At 36.4% G+C, this 16,849-nt stretch overlaps 2 protein-coding genes and 1 non-coding gene across 3 annotated transcripts; 1 reads left to right on the plus strand and 2 right to left on the minus strand.

Annotated features, from left to right (window-relative positions):
• Positions 1 to 5,016: 5,016 nt before the first annotated feature.
• TRNAQ-CUG (transfer RNA glutamine (anticodon CUG)) lies at positions 5,017 to 5,088 on the minus strand. The gene has a single exon. It is a non-coding gene; the product is annotated as a tRNA-Gln (tRNA).
• Positions 5,089 to 5,138: 50 nt separating this feature from the next.
• On the plus strand, positions 5,139 to 9,429 carry LOC126681183 (transcription termination factor MTERF2, chloroplastic). Its single transcript, XM_050376625.2, has 6 exons — positions 5,139 to 5,841; positions 6,491 to 6,899; positions 7,030 to 7,245; positions 7,531 to 7,638; positions 8,258 to 8,532; positions 8,764 to 9,429. The coding sequence occupies exons 1-6, from the start codon at positions 5,192 to 5,194 to the stop codon at positions 9,116 to 9,118; spliced, it is 2,013 nt and encodes a 670-aa protein (XP_050232582.1). The 5' UTR covers positions 5,139 to 5,191; the 3' UTR covers positions 9,119 to 9,429.
• Positions 9,430 to 9,666: 237 nt separating this feature from the next.
• LOC126681184 (phenylalanine--tRNA ligase alpha subunit, cytoplasmic) lies at positions 9,667 to 16,408 on the minus strand. The gene is made up of 18 exons (XM_050376626.2): positions 16,157 to 16,408; positions 15,705 to 15,830; positions 15,500 to 15,589; positions 15,059 to 15,115; positions 14,428 to 14,483; positions 14,240 to 14,332; positions 13,597 to 13,687; positions 12,558 to 12,595; positions 12,424 to 12,462; positions 12,034 to 12,110; positions 11,854 to 11,938; positions 11,665 to 11,761; positions 11,091 to 11,199; positions 10,809 to 10,880; positions 10,421 to 10,487; positions 10,204 to 10,329; positions 10,015 to 10,069; positions 9,667 to 9,928 (listed from the first exon to the last, which is right to left on the minus strand). Exons 1-18 carry the CDS (start codon positions 16,301 to 16,303, stop codon positions 9,875 to 9,877), a joined length of 1,479 nt encoding a protein of 492 aa, XP_050232583.1. The 5' UTR covers positions 16,304 to 16,408; the 3' UTR covers positions 9,667 to 9,874.
• Between the last annotated feature and the right edge of the window lie 441 nt (positions 16,409 to 16,849).

Consider the following 16,849-nt stretch of genomic DNA (forward strand, 5'->3'; position numbering starts at 1 on the left):
ATGTTCGGTAAATTTACACCATTTCTTAACTGAAAGGCGTAGACTCTTGTAATATACATGTTTTATTTGCAATGGATGTTGTACATTTACCGAACATGACTTTTACTTAAGAAAAATTTGATATTTTTTCATCACTAAATCAATTTAAATAACATAAAAATATATATTAAAATTGTTATTCCACAAAAATATAAATTAAGTTAATTTATATAAATAAATTATAAAAAAAACTTACTCAAAATTAGAGGTGATTTGATTTTGAAAGATTTATCTTAAAAATTATTATAATTATTTTTTGATAATAATACAAATAACCAAAAGCAAAACAGCAGGGCAGTTAAGAACTGTCTCTCAACGCACAACACAGCATCTCAGAAGAGAAGTCATCAGTACAAAATGAAGAACCTAACTGAGTAGCAGACCCTGCCACAAGGTGAGCGAGCTGATTCGCCGTTCTCCTCGCATGGACGAATGAAACCTCAGACAAACCAGCAGCTAGCAAGCTAATATCGCCAATAATATTGCCAATCTCGGAGATACATTGGTCTTTGGCATTTAAGAGACTGATAGCTTCCAAATTGTAGTTTTCGACAATAACATTCAAAAAGTCATATCTCCGAGCTAATTTCACCCCCAAGAACACCGCTTTAAGCTCAGCTAACAACAAAGGAGCTGTGCTATCAAAAATCATCGTCCCTATTGCGAAAATAGAACCTGACTCGTCTCGAGCTGCTGCCCCTAAACCCCATCCACCATTGCGAATCTTCCTTGCGTCCACATTGATCTTAATTAATCCAGCTCTAGGGGGCCTCCACCTAGAAACCATCTCTGAGTTGTCCGGACTTGAGTCCGATGCATTTGCCTCCTTGTATCCAATAAACATTCTCTGGGCAGAGGATAAGACTTGATCCCAGCTCAGAGATACGTTATCATGGATTAAAACATTCCTCGCAAACCAGATACTCCAGCTAATCACCCAAAATAATCCCAAATTTTCTGCATCGAGTTGCTCTCTAATATACCATAACCAGTCCTGCAGGTTGTTTAAGGGGCAGCAAAAAACATCAAGACCCAAGGACGAGCCAAACCAAATACCTCGGACCCAGGGGCATTCCTTGAAGATATGAAGAGAAGTTTCACAAATATCATCACACCGGGGACAGGAACCATCTCCAAGTTTTGTTCGTCTCAGAATTAGATGATTAGTTGGAAGGGAGTCTTTGGAGAGCCTCCAAGCAAAATGCTTGATTTTGGGGGAATTTTCAGCGCCCATAACCCGTTCCAGAAGCTACTGAGATTGTTCTTGGGATTAGAGCTTGACGGCGCGAAACGCAATAGATTGTTGGAATGCAAGTGATAGGCTGTTTTAACAGAGAAGAAGCCGTTTTTAGACTAGTGCCAAATTTGTTTATCCTCTCTGTTCCAGATCGGAATGGGAATAGATTTAATCAAAACTTCATCCTCCTTAGAGAACAATTCTGAGAGACTGTCTAGGTTCCAAGATTGCCCATCACGATTAAAAAGATCTTTCACTTTCATGTTTCTGCAAAAAGTAGCGTTTTCATGGCTAACTGTAAAAGAACCATCTCTGGGCAGCCAAGCGTCTTCAAAGACACTGATTTTCTCTCCATTTCCGACTCTCCATCTAATGTCTGACTTAAGAAGGTTCAGCGCGCCATAAATGCTCCTCCAAGTAAAGCTAGCCTGCTTGTGCACTTTTGCTTCAAGTAAGCTGGTTTTAAGATAGTATTTTGCTTTGAGAACCTGAGCTACAAGGGAATTTTCATTATTAATCATCTGCCATCCTTGCTTAGCCAACATAGCTTGGTTGAAGGATTCAATGTTACGGAAACTCAGCCCGCTTTTTTGTTTAGAGACACATAATTTCTCCCAGCTTATCCAATGAGTTCGCCTGCTATCAGCATCGTGGTTCCACCAGAATTGGGCCATTAGTTGTTGGATGTTATGACAGATAGCTTTTGGAAGTTGAAAAACACTCATCGAATATGTGGGGATCGATTGGACGACTGATTTGAGGAGCGTTTCTTTGGCTGCCATAGATTTCTCTTTCCATCCCTTTATTTTCTTCCAAATCCTCTCAGGAAGGAGGTTAAAAATCTCCTTTCTAGATCTGCCAACGACCGTCAGTAAGCCAAGGTACCGATCATGATTGATAACTGACTTCATCCCAAGAACGTGGATCAACTGATGCCTAGTATCTTGTTTTACATTTCTGCTGAAGGAGATGGCTGATTTGTCAAAATTGATTAGCTGCCCCAAAGCTCTTTCATAGCACTCAATGATGCGTTTAATTTCATTTCCTTCACGCTCATTAGCTCCCAAAAAGGTGATTGAGTCGTCCGCGAAGAATAAATGAGAGATTTGTGGAGCTCTCCTTGCAACTTGCACTCCTTGAATTTTGCCGCTTCTATCCGCTCTTGAGATTAGACCTAAGAAAACTTCAGCGCACATGATAAAAATATAAGGTGAAATGGGATCTTTTTATCATGTGCGCTGAAGTTTTCTCAGGTCTAATCTCAAGAGCGAAAAGAAGCGGTAAAATTCAAGGAGTGCAAGTTGCAAGGAGAGCTCCACAAATCTCTCATTTATTCTTCGGGGACGACTCAATCATCTTTTTGGGAGCTAATGAGCGTGAAGGAAATGAAATGAAACGCATCATTGAGTGCTATAAAAATTATTATAATTAGATATGTATTATTGAAGATCTTAATATAATTTTAATAATACACAATTAGATATTTAGATTAAAAAATTTAAATAATTTAGTCAGAGAATTGAAAAAAAAATAATGAATTAGGTTAAAATATTTAGTAAAATTTTGAGATAATATAGTGAATTTATGAAAAACTCATACATCCAACATATATTATAAAGCATTTCCTAAAAAGACAGATATTATAAGACACATAATTAAACATTATGTTTAAAAGGCTGAGGCCTTTTAAATTTGTTAAGATGTTAATGGAAATAGATATGGGGTTTTTAGACCCTTATTTTCCCATTAAATAGGAGGGCAAACGATGTCGTTTACCTTTTAAATGAATGATCTTCTCCACAACACAACTAGGGTTAATACACAGGTGCGGCGGCGGTCGAACAAAGCTCCAGCTTCTCCACACCTTCACTGAAATTGTCTACCTCTGAATCTCATCCCGGGCTAGAGGCTAGAGCCCAACCGAATCTACAAGCATATTCACCTCTAATTTCAGCGATCATATTTGCGTCCGGCGATTTTTCCACGGCAGTCCGGGCTCGAGCTTACCCGAGCCTAAACGTGGTTCCGCCCTTTTACTCTAGCTCCCTTTTGTTTTCTTTTTTTGTTCTTCCACTATACTCTTCTCAGGTTTCTCCACATCCTTTACAATAGATTCAGCAACTGTTTTACCAGGCCCAGCAACATCAACAACTTTGGAAATCCATGTCTTCTGCACTTGATTTTCATCTTTACACGCCCTAGAAGTATGCCCAAGAATTTTGCATTTGCTGCAAGCTTAAGGTTTCCATTCATAACTCACTTTCTGCTTGATTTGTTCCTTCATCTCATCCTCTAGAATAATCTCCATAGGATATTCCCCAAAAATATCCATCTCCACTAAAATTCTGGCATAAGATAACCTCGAAAGATTATTGGTACATTGATCAGTAAACATCGGTCTTCTACATATACTAGCAATTTTTCCCAGCATATTTGGGGTCCAGAACTCCCAGGGAAGCTTAGGAAGCTGGATCCAAACAGGCACCCTCAACAACTCATCCACCTTAAACTTCATTCTCCTTCTCCATTCATTCACCACCACAGGCCTTTTATCAAAAAAGATAGGACCATCTGATAGAGCTCTCATTTTTCCTTCATCACAATCAAAATGGAGTAAGAACATTCTAGAGTTTATTTGAATTACCCCTTGAAGCCCATGACCCCTCCATCTATTCATCAGGAATCCTTTCAATATAAAGAAACCTGGTCCGTGCCAATAATGGAACAAATCAGCAAATCCTTCCATTTATTTCCTTGTTCATCTACCTCCTTAGAATGAAATTTTACCACTCTTTTCCCATTACTCACCGCCGGAGGATGATATTGCAATCTGGCTCCATTACCCCTCGTTCTATTAGCGACAAACAGAGATCTCCATGTTTTGACTTCAACCTTAGGATCCTCAGCTTCTTCTTCTCATTCACTGGAGTAAATCTAACAGCTAAATTTTTCTGGGAGTTACTTTTGAAACTTTTCTCACTCACTACAAATTTAACACTTTCCACATCCTCTTTGTTCACATCATACTCCTTCTCATTTGCATCATTGCTCTCCATATTTGTCAAATCTACCTACCCCCGATTCATTTTTCTTACTAGTTTCACCTTCTTCCAAATCTTCCTTTTCAATAACTTTCTCAACAATCTGTAACTTCAGATTTGAAACTTGCTTTGGCATTATGTAGCTAGGTTTCTTAGCTTTCCTTTCCATGATGAGAGACGGCGTAGGTTAGCAAGAGAGCTTACCGGACGCCGAGAAAGAGAGAGAAAACCAGCATTTTTTACTCTCATCGATTTATAATAATATTTAGTCTTAATAGCGTAAAAAATCATAAACTTTAGTGTGTTTTGCAAATTTAACATAAACTTTCAATTTTGGCAAATTAATACACAAACTTTTATTTTTTTGCAATTTTAGCACCGATCAATTTTCCTTCAAAAAAATAGAGAAAAATGCTGATGTGGACGCCGGAATAGTGGTTATTCCGGTGTACACATCAGCATTTTTTTCACGAAAAATTGATCGGTGCTAAAATTGTCAAAAATCAAAAGTTTGTGTATTAATTTGCCAAAATTGAAAGTTTATGTTAAATTTGCAAAACACGCTAGAATTTGTGATTTTTTTATGCAATTAAGGCTAATATTTATTTGTATAATTTTTAACTAATAGCATTGTTAATATTTAATTAACCCTATTCAAATTAGATTAAAACTTTAAAAGAGAAACATATTTAGCAGAAAAGGTCCTACCGAGATTTGAACTCGGGTTACTGGATTCAGAGTCCAATGTCCTGACCACTAGACCATAGGACCTTTGATGATGTGTAATAATTGATTCTTATAAATAACAATTTAATCTACTTTCTCAACGCCACCACTTTATCATCCATTACACTCTGATGATCAACAAACTCCAATGCTGTCCTGTTCACACTACCACCCTACCCTCCACCACCACCACCACCATTACAACCACCGCAAGACCCATCATTCCACCGCCACCTTCCTCATCTTCGCCTCCACTCCCTCAAATGACCCAATCATCCGCACCCACAACTCAAAGACATCAGCTTTCCTACTCCACACCCTAAACCAACACAAACCCCAGCTCCAAAACGAACCCCATTCACCCCAAAAACAAGAACAAAAAATTCAAGAAGCTATAACCCAAGAAGAAAAAGTTAAGCTTTTAGAACTAACCCTTGTCACTAAAAAACGCATCCCTCAATTCCCAGGTTCTAATTTTCCTCAGTTTCCTGCTCAAAAGGTGTCACCTTTGGACACCCTTTTTGATAAAGATGGTTATGATGATGAAGAGGAAATGATAGTGAAGGCTGTTGAGATTAGGAGGAAGGTTACTGCTGAGATTTTTAAACAAGTTATGATGAAAAAGGGGAAGTTTGGGATTACTTATTCTACTAATTTGGCTGATAGGTTGAGTGATTTTATTGATTTTGTTATGATAAAGGCTGCTGCTTTGAAGAAATTGCATGAGTTTGAGGGTTTGAGCTTTAATGCTAGAGCTAAGTATGTTATTGAGGAGTTGGATGTTGTGCCACTTATCAGGTACTGTGTATGTTTTTGCTTAGTTTATGGGAACCATGTTTATAATTATGTATTATGTTCTTGTCCGCACGGTTTTGGTCTAGTGGTCTAAGCCTCATCATCTGAGCGTCATGGTCGTGAGTTTAAATCCCGGCTACGCCCTTTTCAATAAATGGAGTGGTTGGAATTGGGCTGCTGGAAGCATCTAGGTAGCACGGACATGGATACGGGAAAACTGGACACTTGGACTCGGACACGTTATTTTAAGATTTCCTATGTTAAAATTCTGAGACAGGAAACGTTAATCGAGTGAAGCGTCTGTGCTACGGCTAGCTGGCAATTATAGTACGGAATTGCCATGTGGGCTTGCAGGCGGTCACATCCCGGGTTCGATAGTGATCCTGAGCTTCGGCTTGGGAAGGGGAAGTGAGTCCTAGTCGCCAAAATAAGAATATGTTCTTTATTAACTTTTTCTTTGATGTTGATTTTGGTTGATATGATATGTTGTGTGAATGATCTTGTTCAGTTCATTTATGATATCATAATTTCATGTTGATAACTTCTCGGACCGATTTCAAATTGTAATATTGTTGTGACTATTGTATGTAGAAGTGAAATGAAGATTGTGAAGACTATGGTTTGTTCTTGACTGTGTTTGTGGATGATTTAGGTGGCTGAAACACAATGGATTGTCATATCCTAGGATTGCTAAGCTCATTCGTGCAGCAGGAGGAGATGTTGAGTCCATCCGACGCTTAGCCGATTGGTTGAAGTCAATTCATGTGAGGGGGGAGTTTATTGGAGTTGTTCTTACAAAAGCAGGAGATAACATTTTAGAGCGCGGAAATAAAGAACTAGTTGAAATTGTTGAGTGTTTAGAGAGCAATGGAGTGAGGAGGGATTGGATGGGATATGTGATGAGTCGTTGTCCTAAATTGTTGTCATATAGCCTGGAACACGTGGAAACTCGAGTTAAGTTCTACATGGATATGGGAATGAATAAGACGGATTTTGGGACAATGGTCTTTGATTGTCCTAAGGCACTTGGCCACTTTACTCTGGAAGAGATGAACCAAAAGGTGACAGACTTGATCTACACTTTTTTTCTTCTTGGAAAACCGAAATGGTTAAGTTGATGGATTTTCATAATTTTCTTCTGCCAGTTACTGTTATCGTTTGTATGATGATGTAGAGTTGTTCTTCATCCAGGTCGATTATCTTAAGGCGTTTGGCCTCAACAATGAAGATGTTGGAAAATTACTAGCATTTAAGCCAGAATTGATGTGTTGTAGCATTGAGGAAAGATGGAAGCCTCTTGTTAAGTATTTTTACTACCTTGGTATTTCCCGAGATGATATGAAGAGAATACTCACCATTAAACCAATTGTTTTCTGTGTTGATCTGGAACAAACTATATTGCCAAAGGTATGTGACTGCTGGTTGTTCCACGATTATGCTTGACCATTATTAATGCTTTTTAATGTCCACTTAAGTTATAAAATCTGGATTATTTTCTCGACTTAGATTGTTTCCTGCTGTATTTTGCCGGGCTTTCTTTTGAACTTCTTTTGAATTTAGTTCCGAATGAAGTCTTAGAATTGTTTGACCCATTACATTTGTTTGAAAAAAACAGGTTACTTACTAATTATGCAATGACTTTTGTTGTTTGTTTCTGCTTGAGTTGACGATATCTTTCTTTTTCTTCTGAAGGTGCGATTTTTTAAGGACGTAGGTGTTAGAGAAGATGCTATTGGCAACATGCTTGCAAAATTTCCTACATTGTTAACGTACAGCCTGTACAAGAAAATCCGGCCAGTGGTTTGTTCTTTTTCTCATTTAATTGGTGCTTCTGTTTCCTTTTTGAAGTATTCCCTAGGGATGATTGTTCTTTATTTATATGGTGCAAATATTATCTTCACGCATGCACAAATGTATATATATGAATATATGTGTGCTGTTTATATTCTCAGTAGAATTGGACTGCATTGATGCGTGCAGCAATGTACAATGGTTTTACGGGATGCCTTGTTTCCCTTCGAAATATGTGATCTCTTACTACTTAATATTCAGCTTAATTCCTGCATGTTAGCAATTCTAATCTTCGAACAGTCCTTGATTTGCCAATGCAGATATATTTGGAAAAAAATTCTTTATGAAAATCTGTGGATTATGTCTTCTGTTGATTATTGAAAATTGGAACTTAATAAAACAGTAAGCTATGTGATATGGAACTTTTTGGAGTCCTATATTTTGGCATTTCTTTTTTTTGTTTCCAAAACTATTTCTGAAACTCCAAAATTCTATATTTGTAACCTACTCTTTGTATAAAATGCCGTTTCATTGTTTCCCGTTTCAGTATTTCCTGTTTCATTGTTACTGTATTACATAGGCAGTAAATAGCATTAACGCATTTTACAAAACTTTGTGCATCGTACAGGTCATATTCTTGATGACGAAGGCTGGAGTCAGTCGAAGAGATATTGGGAAAGTGATAGCTTTGGGGCCACAACTTTTGGGATGCAGCATAACACACAAGCTTGATATCAGCGTCAAATACTATTTGTCGCTGGGCATAAATATTCGTCAGTTGGGTGAGATGATTGCTGATTTTCCTATGCTCCTTCGTTACAATATTGATCTCCTACGGCCAAAATATCGTTACTTGAGGCGAACCATGATCCGACCATTACGTGATCTCATCGAGTTTCCTAGGTAACATCGTGTCTTTGAGTATTTTTTTTGGTTAGTTACTAGAACATCATTCTGATTTGGAGCTTACTTTAAATTTTGGAAGCTAAGAGGTTTTTAGATGTTAAAGCTGCGAATTATATTCCGATTTAGCCAACGAACTATAAACACATTTTTGATGAATCAAGATTTATGTATTTGTTTGCTTTTACAATCTTTTACCTTTGCCATTAACAACTTGTGAAAAATATTCAGGTTCTTCAGCTATTCTCTCGAGGGACGAATAATTCCAAGGCACAAAGTTATAGTAGAGAATGGGATCAATTTTAAACTACGCTACATGTTGGGCACAAGTGATGTCGAATTTCAAAAGATGGTCGAAGCTGCCGTTGAAAGGCGCCGAAGATTTGAATCTGGTTTGATCAATGTCACTGAATCTAATTCACATTCACAAATAGTTGATTCTTCATGTCTCGAACTTGATACTCGATTTAATCCTCAAGTCGCTGATGATGCTTCAGGAGAAGGTGTGGATCATTTTTCGGATACAGAGGAAAATGTCGATCATTGTTCGGATACAGAGAGTTCTGATCATTTTTTGGGTACTTAACTTAATTATATACCTTATCACAAATGATTCTAGAAAAAAATTCAACTGCTTCCTGTTTATATGTAAATCCCAATGGTTTTTAATGCATATATCTTTATGCTAGTTCATCAGAGAGAAAAAAATGAGTAGGAAATTAAATGAAAGAAATTAAACATTATAGGACTGTCAATGGTTTAGTTGAACAAACTGGTCTAACCAGCATTCACTGGTTTATCATGCTCATTGTACAAAATCCAGAAAAGCTGTACAATTATTAATTTAAAGACCATTATGATCAATGTATTAATATACAAAATCTCAATTTGCTCTTACTTCCACCAATCAGCACAAACCAATTAATTTATTTTCAAAAATTAGTCAGACACTAGGAGGCCAAATTAATAGTAATTAAAAACAAATATAACTAATTTGATAATAAAATTAATTTCTATACTAATTGATCAGCAAGTGCAAGTTCAGAAGGCAAATTGGCATTAAAATTTATGGTATACATCAACAGTGAAGGATGCACCTTCTCAGAGGCATAAAGATTTAAAGAGGAAAAAAAATTAGAAGAGAACAATCTGAACACTGGCCTAAAATTAGAAATTTAAAATATATTTTGTGCAGTGCAATACAAGTGAGTTTGACGATATGAGGATGGCAAAAGAATACAGAGCCAATCATGAGTCTGATTGCCATCCCAGTTTCTGCTGAATAAACTCAATTCAATTTGTTCTATTATATCATTAAATGATTTTAGCAGCATTTCACAATCTACCGTATTCCGATGAGACACAGAGGGTTTTTCTTCATCAGACTAAGATCCACCTGCAATTCAATGAAATCCTACAAATTAACAACCAATAGTGGAAGAAGTATCTTAAGCTTCGGAAAACATGGATTAAAAATTGTACCTTGTGACCGAACAGATCTCTGATATTATCGATTCCATACAATATCATCGTTGGTCTGGTTCAAACCAAAAGAAAAAAATTTCAATTTTATCGTTTTGATTGATAATGCGCTTGTTCGAGATTATTTAGATTGTCTCTTCTCAGTTCTAAGGGAAAAAGGAAAAAACAAAAAACTTAAAAGTCCCTTACCTCTCGAGTGAAAGGCCCCAAGCAATAACACTAACATCTTCTGGGAATCCCATAGGACGCAGCATTTCAGGTCTGAACATGCCAGAGTTTCCAATCTCTACCCATTTCCCGAAGCCTTCATGATAGCTGCGCATGAACTATGTCAGCTTATTTGTTTTTTCTTAAAGCATTTTACATGTTTTCATTTTATCTAGAAAAGGAGCTCATGATTTATTACCTGAAAATCTCCATACTAGGTTCGGTATAAGGATTGTAAGCAGGCTTGAAACGCAACTTAGACATGCCTGAAAGAAAAGTTAAGATTTTAGATTTTCTCATCGTCGTATCAAATCTCATCCCGCATCGTGATGAACCACATGGTCTGTGCTCAGCTAAAGGAACTGTTCTTTATGTATCCTAGTTGTCGATAGACCATGTCAACAAACATATAAACATACCCGATATGCATTTCTTACATATAAACGGTTGTGTTTCATGAAGGGAAAAAAAGAACATGAAATTCAAAAGCTATTGCAGAGTTCCTAACTAAGGTTTATATATATCACAAGCACATATAAAGAAATGAAGCCGGACTAAGTTTCAGTAGCATAATATATCTACATTACCTAATCGGGAAAAGAAGTCTTCCAGGATTCCAATCAAGTGACTCAAAGTAAGCCCTCGATCACACACCAAACCTGAAACCAATCACAAGTGTTAAGATTGTCTGGCCCCACCTTTCCTATTGAAAGGTAATTACACTTAGATGGACATTTCCAAAACTGAATGACTGTAGAGACATGAAAATCAAAATCAGTCATTCCAGTGTTTTGATGCTTCAATACCAACCAGCCTTGCATGACCAACAAGAAAACCCTAACCCCACCCAGTATATAGTTTAGCTATACCTTCTATCTGATGGAACTCTGCTAGATGAGTACGGTCGACAGCTTCATTTCTGAAAACACGGTCAATAGAGAAGTATCTTTTTGGTGTAAAAGTTTGCGTTTTTGAATGCTATCAAGACCAAAGAAAATGTCAATAAATATTCAGATTAAAATAGGAGTCGTTTGAAGATTCATATCACAAAGTATAGGACCAAAACCCCACAGAAATTACAATTAGCAAAGGATGCAAAAAGAAAGGGAAAAAAATAGAAACGTCTTGAAAGATATATACACAGGGTTTACATCAACTCAAAATGAGAAAATGTATCTACATGAATTCTGATTCATAACATAAAAAATTCATTCTTGGCAGAAAAGAGCTAGTAAAACAGCAAATAATCAAACACTCCGGGTATCATTTTTAGCTTTTAAAAAAAGAATGCATTAAATTTCATACAACCAGTTCAATTTCCTTAAAGAGAGAAATTAGATAAAGACCTTAATAACGGGAAAAAACATGTAATTTAAAACCAAAATTTCTAGAGTCATAAACGATTAACATAGAAAAATGATTTAATTGGAATGGAAATAATACCTGTGCTAGTGCATAAAGCATTCGGGAGGAAATTGCTGTTGTGTGAGTTCGTAAAAGATTTTTGTTTGCTTCATCTCTTTTCCAATCATACCCATATCTGCCAGTCAAGGAGATCAATAACAGTTATGGCAAATTTGCATCTACACATTTGATTTTATACCATGATAAGAAAAAAGATGTGAATTATACCCTCTGGATCCATATCCTCCAGCCTCGTGAACCTCCTTCACTCGCTCAACATAATCTTCTGGCAGATGCTTTGTAGTTGAAGGAACTACATACACAAACTCACATATAGTGATAAGATTTAAGCTAGAAGCCTCAAAATCGCCAGAAAAAAGAAAGAAAAAGCAATGTAATAAAACAAACCTTGCAAAAAGAATGTATCATGTGAATCACGGGCAGGATGTTGCTGCGGCTGGAACAGTGCGTCAAAATTCCAGAAGCTTAAAATAGAAAGAAAATTAAAATGAGAATACTACACGACGATAAATATGTAACTCATTATGTTTCCTACTAATGCAAAGGAGAAAAAACAAAATAAAACTTGATTAAACATAAAACAATCACCATTAAGCTTTCAGAGTAATGAGTGAAGAGAATTAGACACATCATCTTGCAGTTTATATGTTTAAACAAACTATAGTGAAGTTAAGTTCTATGCAAAACTGATTAACACAGGCTTCAGTTTTACATCAAGAAAATGCAGATAGTTGCACAATATTATGGAAAAGGATGCTACAAATTACAATCAGCTACCTGCTCTCGACATATCTATTTGTAGGCATTTCCTCGAAGCTGCACTCGGAAGAACAAAATGCAAAGATGTCAGACAAGAAATTAGAGTGGAGACTGGAGAAGTAAAAATAAGTAGAATATAGAACAGGTCTTACTTAAGTTGACGAAATATGTCCTTCAATCGGTCTTTCACCTTAAATATTAACAAAAATAGAAGGCATTGCTTATTTTACTTGCATAAGAATTTGCATTAGTGTAAAACAAACTATATAAAACTGCATACTATAAGAAACAAAAGAATTTTATGATGAAGCATTTGTCAAAATTCCATAACATCACTCAACTATCAACTAACCAAACATCAAATACTAGTTAGTTAGTAACTTGCTAAGTGAACCGTGTTTAACCATCCATGTTTCATGTGTATCTAATGTGATAATCCATATAGTGTAATTCATAAATGAAAAAACATGAGCCTAACATTAAAAGAGACATTACTGTGCGGCAACCTTGATAAATAAACAGTTATTTCCTTTATTTGTTACACTTCCATTATTTATGTTTCCTTCACTCAATATCAATTAGAGCCTTCTATGAACTCTATGAATAAAGTTTAAAACAAAAGGCTTGTTGTTTATAAAAATACCACAGAAACCTTAACTAGGCCCAACTCAAATGTAAATGCATAACACATCAGGAACAGAAATATGAGCAGAAGTTGGAATGCTATATCCAAAATATTAAGAGTTGGCAAGGAACAATATTCCATGAGTTAATTTACAAGGGATCCAATAAAGTCTAAGGCCATTATTAGTTAAAGATAATATTTTAACATGGCATAATCAGGTTGGGCCTCAATCAGTTTACCTACGATTGAAGCTAATTTCTATTCATTCACACGGCATGCTAAAATGCATAAAAATAATATGACTGCCAACTTGGCAAGAATATCAATATAAAATCACAAATCATAAAAAAAAAAAAAAACACTAAACAGCCCTGAAATCACAGAGGCGAGCGCCTCTGGCCTCTCGCCTCCCAACTGAGGCGACAAAGGCGGTCGCCTTTGCGACATCGCCCGCCTTTGACCATGTGAGGCGACTCAGCCCTCGCCTGAGTCGCCTCTCGCCTGAGGCGCGCCTTTAATAACTATGCTTCACCGAGGTAAACAATTAAAAAAAATCATATTCTTGCCTTGTTGAGTGGATGGAGATGGCCGCATTCAGCCGGTGGACCCTTAGCATTGAAGTTATACTCCTTAAACTCTAGTTCCTTCCAATCACCCCTAAAGTATCATATAAATGTGTCAAAAGAATATATTGCATGAATAAACTAGATGTCATTCATAGGCAAAATAGATGAATGGACAACCAATCTGAGGGCTGTTTTGCCAAAGCTAAACATTATTCCACATCAGGATGGGGAAGACACATGATGAATGGTAACAACAACCAGAAAATATATCATGCACATGAATGCAGTTGACAACAATTTATAGGAAAATCACGTTGAAAGAATTAAGCCATACTGCGTCATATATAGCAGAGAGACAAAAACAACGCTTTTGCCTCAATGGCATCCCCATACAAGCCAGTTCAACTCATTTAAGGCAGAACCATTGTCATTTGCTAGTACTGATGCTATCTAACTATCATCTTATAGTGACACATAAAGGCTTGTCTGCGAATGTGTAAGCCAGCAAATAATGACCTAATCTTTGCCCTGATACTGTTTGCAAGATCGCACAAAACAGTAGCAGAATCTAGTTTCACAGAAATGATAAGAGCATGAAATCTTGGATGAATGTGTATGCAGATAAATGTGAATATGAGTGTACTTCTGTAGATTTTCTCGAGTCAAATCTGTTGCTGGTTTCTTTCTTTTTGGTGCGTAATCAGGACCTTTTCTCACCGAGTAGCCTTTCCATGTCCTAGAGCACAAACATGATTAATGTTAGATTCACATCAAAGACAGCAAGGAAACTCAATATAAAACGTATGAAGCAATATAAAGTAAGACCATTACTGTAAAATGATAAGCTTTCTTGTCTTTAGAGAGTTGATACCCTCTTGGTCAATTTCCTGGAAAAAAGGAAAACAGAAAAACATTTTGTTGGATTGAATGACAACATCATAAAACCATGAACCAAGTACAGGAATAGTATACAGCTCTGGCAAGATGGAAACAGGGTAGACAATAAAGAAATTGCCCATTCACAAGCAACTTTTAGAAAAAAGAAAAGCTTCTCAAATCCCACATGCATCTGTAGAAGTTAATGAATGAAGGTAACTTTGAAAATCCCCCACTTCAGCAATTATCTCTCAAATGTTTAAAATTGAAAAAGATGACATGAGAATAATTCATGCTAGCATGAAGGTTCAAAGATCAATCAGTGGATCTAAATTAGATAATGCGGCAGCAGCAGTTATTGTTCTTAAAAATTTACTTCAATGACTAATCTGCTTCTGTCATATAAAAACTTCTGCAAAACTGGGTCTAAATCTTACTCTATACAGCAAGCAATATTCACTTAACCTACTATAATACCAATCACTAAGCAACTTACAACAGAAACTCAAACTGAAAAGAACTCTAAATGAGAGAATTATGGGGTGCAAGACAGATGAGCATATTATGCATTAGAGCAGTCTTATACCTTCCCATCTTGAATTTCCAAAAGCAGGTTCTTTACTTTGTCTTCAACATGTTGAACCTACAGGAAAGCACAAATGTATATAAGGAACCATGCAAACTCCAGAAATCCATATTCAAACATGAGAATAGTGTGCAAGTAAAACATGGGAATCATAGTGGTTATGGGAGTAACAGTGAACAACTGTTACTTCTTCAAGTAATTAATTACATTATCCAAAAAGAAAAGAAAAGTAAACATACTCCACATATGGATGCAGAGAATATTTTCGGAAAACCACCAACCTACTATTACATCTAGATCAATAAGTAAGTTATGCAATGACAAAGATATCAATTTTATGAAGCAAAACACGTTATTAAACATAGCACAGTGGTTGTACAACATTTTAAGTAAAAGAAAACTCAAAAACGGAATGCAGCCAGAAAACTTTAAAACTTCTACCTTTCTTGAAATTTGCTTTCCCAATGCCACCCACTTATTCTTTCCGGCTTGTGTGCATGCTATTTGGAAAACCTCACGTTTAAACTTTGTCTGCATCAAATAAATAATTTAAAAAACACACTTTAAGGCAATAAGGTGCTACATTTCAATGCATCATAAAAGAGACCAAAGAACATGTTCTGGAATGCATAACAATAAAAGAAACCTGCAACTCGTCCTTCGATATGCTACCCTCGGCCGGCACTGCCAAGAAGAGCTGAACCTCAGGCGATCCTTCAACCGCGTACTTTTTACCTTCGTCGGTGAGTACCCATGTCTCCCTCTTTAAATCCTGCACAAAATTTATAACTAGTAACAATAAGTAACTAAAATAAACCTATAAAAATAACATATTCACAATCCAATTCACTCATTTTCGTCAAAGCCGCATAATTTAACTCAACTCAACTCAATTCCTACATTCCAATTCACTCGTTTTCGTCAAAGTTGCATAATTCAACTCAATTCTTACAAAGAAAAAAACACTAAGCTAATGCTCAATTGACACTAATTAATAACTTCTTCCAATTTGAATTATTACACCGTCCAATTCTTTAATTAATTGTGAAAAAATATTAATCTGCAGTTCATTGGATCTAGTTTATATAAAAGACTGACCTGAACGTCGACAAAGCGAAAACCGAATAGGCTTTTAAGGACATTGACGACCTCAGTGTGGTCTAATCCATTTTCAGCGGCGAATTGACCTGAATCCGATATTTCTTCATGGTTTTGTAGGTAGCCGAGAATCGCCTCCTCCGCCATGTTAATCAGTTTTTGAAGGTAGGCGTTATAGTGTCGCTTCTGGTAGATAGAGGAGGACGAAAGAGAGAGATACTAGGGAAAAGTGGGAATGAGTTGATATTTGGGCTCTGCTAAATATTTAGGGCTTTTTAGAGAAATACTAGAAAAATGAGTGAAGGTTCAAAAAACCCCCTGAATTTGGCACGAAGTATCAAATAAGCCCAACCTCACAAAACCGGATCAAACCACCCCACAACTTGTCAAAACCGGATCGGTTTCACCCTTTTGACCAAAAAAGAGAGTGGAATAAGCTACTTTTAAAAATTAACCCTAATTAATCTTAATTAAAACACTAATTGATTTATTTAATTTAAAATTTAAGTAATATATAATTGGGGGTCTTTTCTACCTTTTTTCTAATCACTCTCACTAAAATTAACCCTAATTACTAAACTGAAAATACTAAACCGGCCGCCGACCACCTCCGGAATCAATTCCGGCCACCCCTCCTCGACCCACCTCCGGAATAATCAAATGAAGAACAGATCCACCTGGGATCTGTTCTTC

The sequence above is a fragment of the Mercurialis annua genome, linkage group LG5, assembly GCF_937616625.2.
Source record: "Mercurialis annua linkage group LG5, ddMerAnnu1.2, whole genome shotgun sequence".
Lineage (NCBI taxonomy): Eukaryota > Viridiplantae > Streptophyta > Magnoliopsida > Malpighiales > Euphorbiaceae > Mercurialis > Mercurialis annua.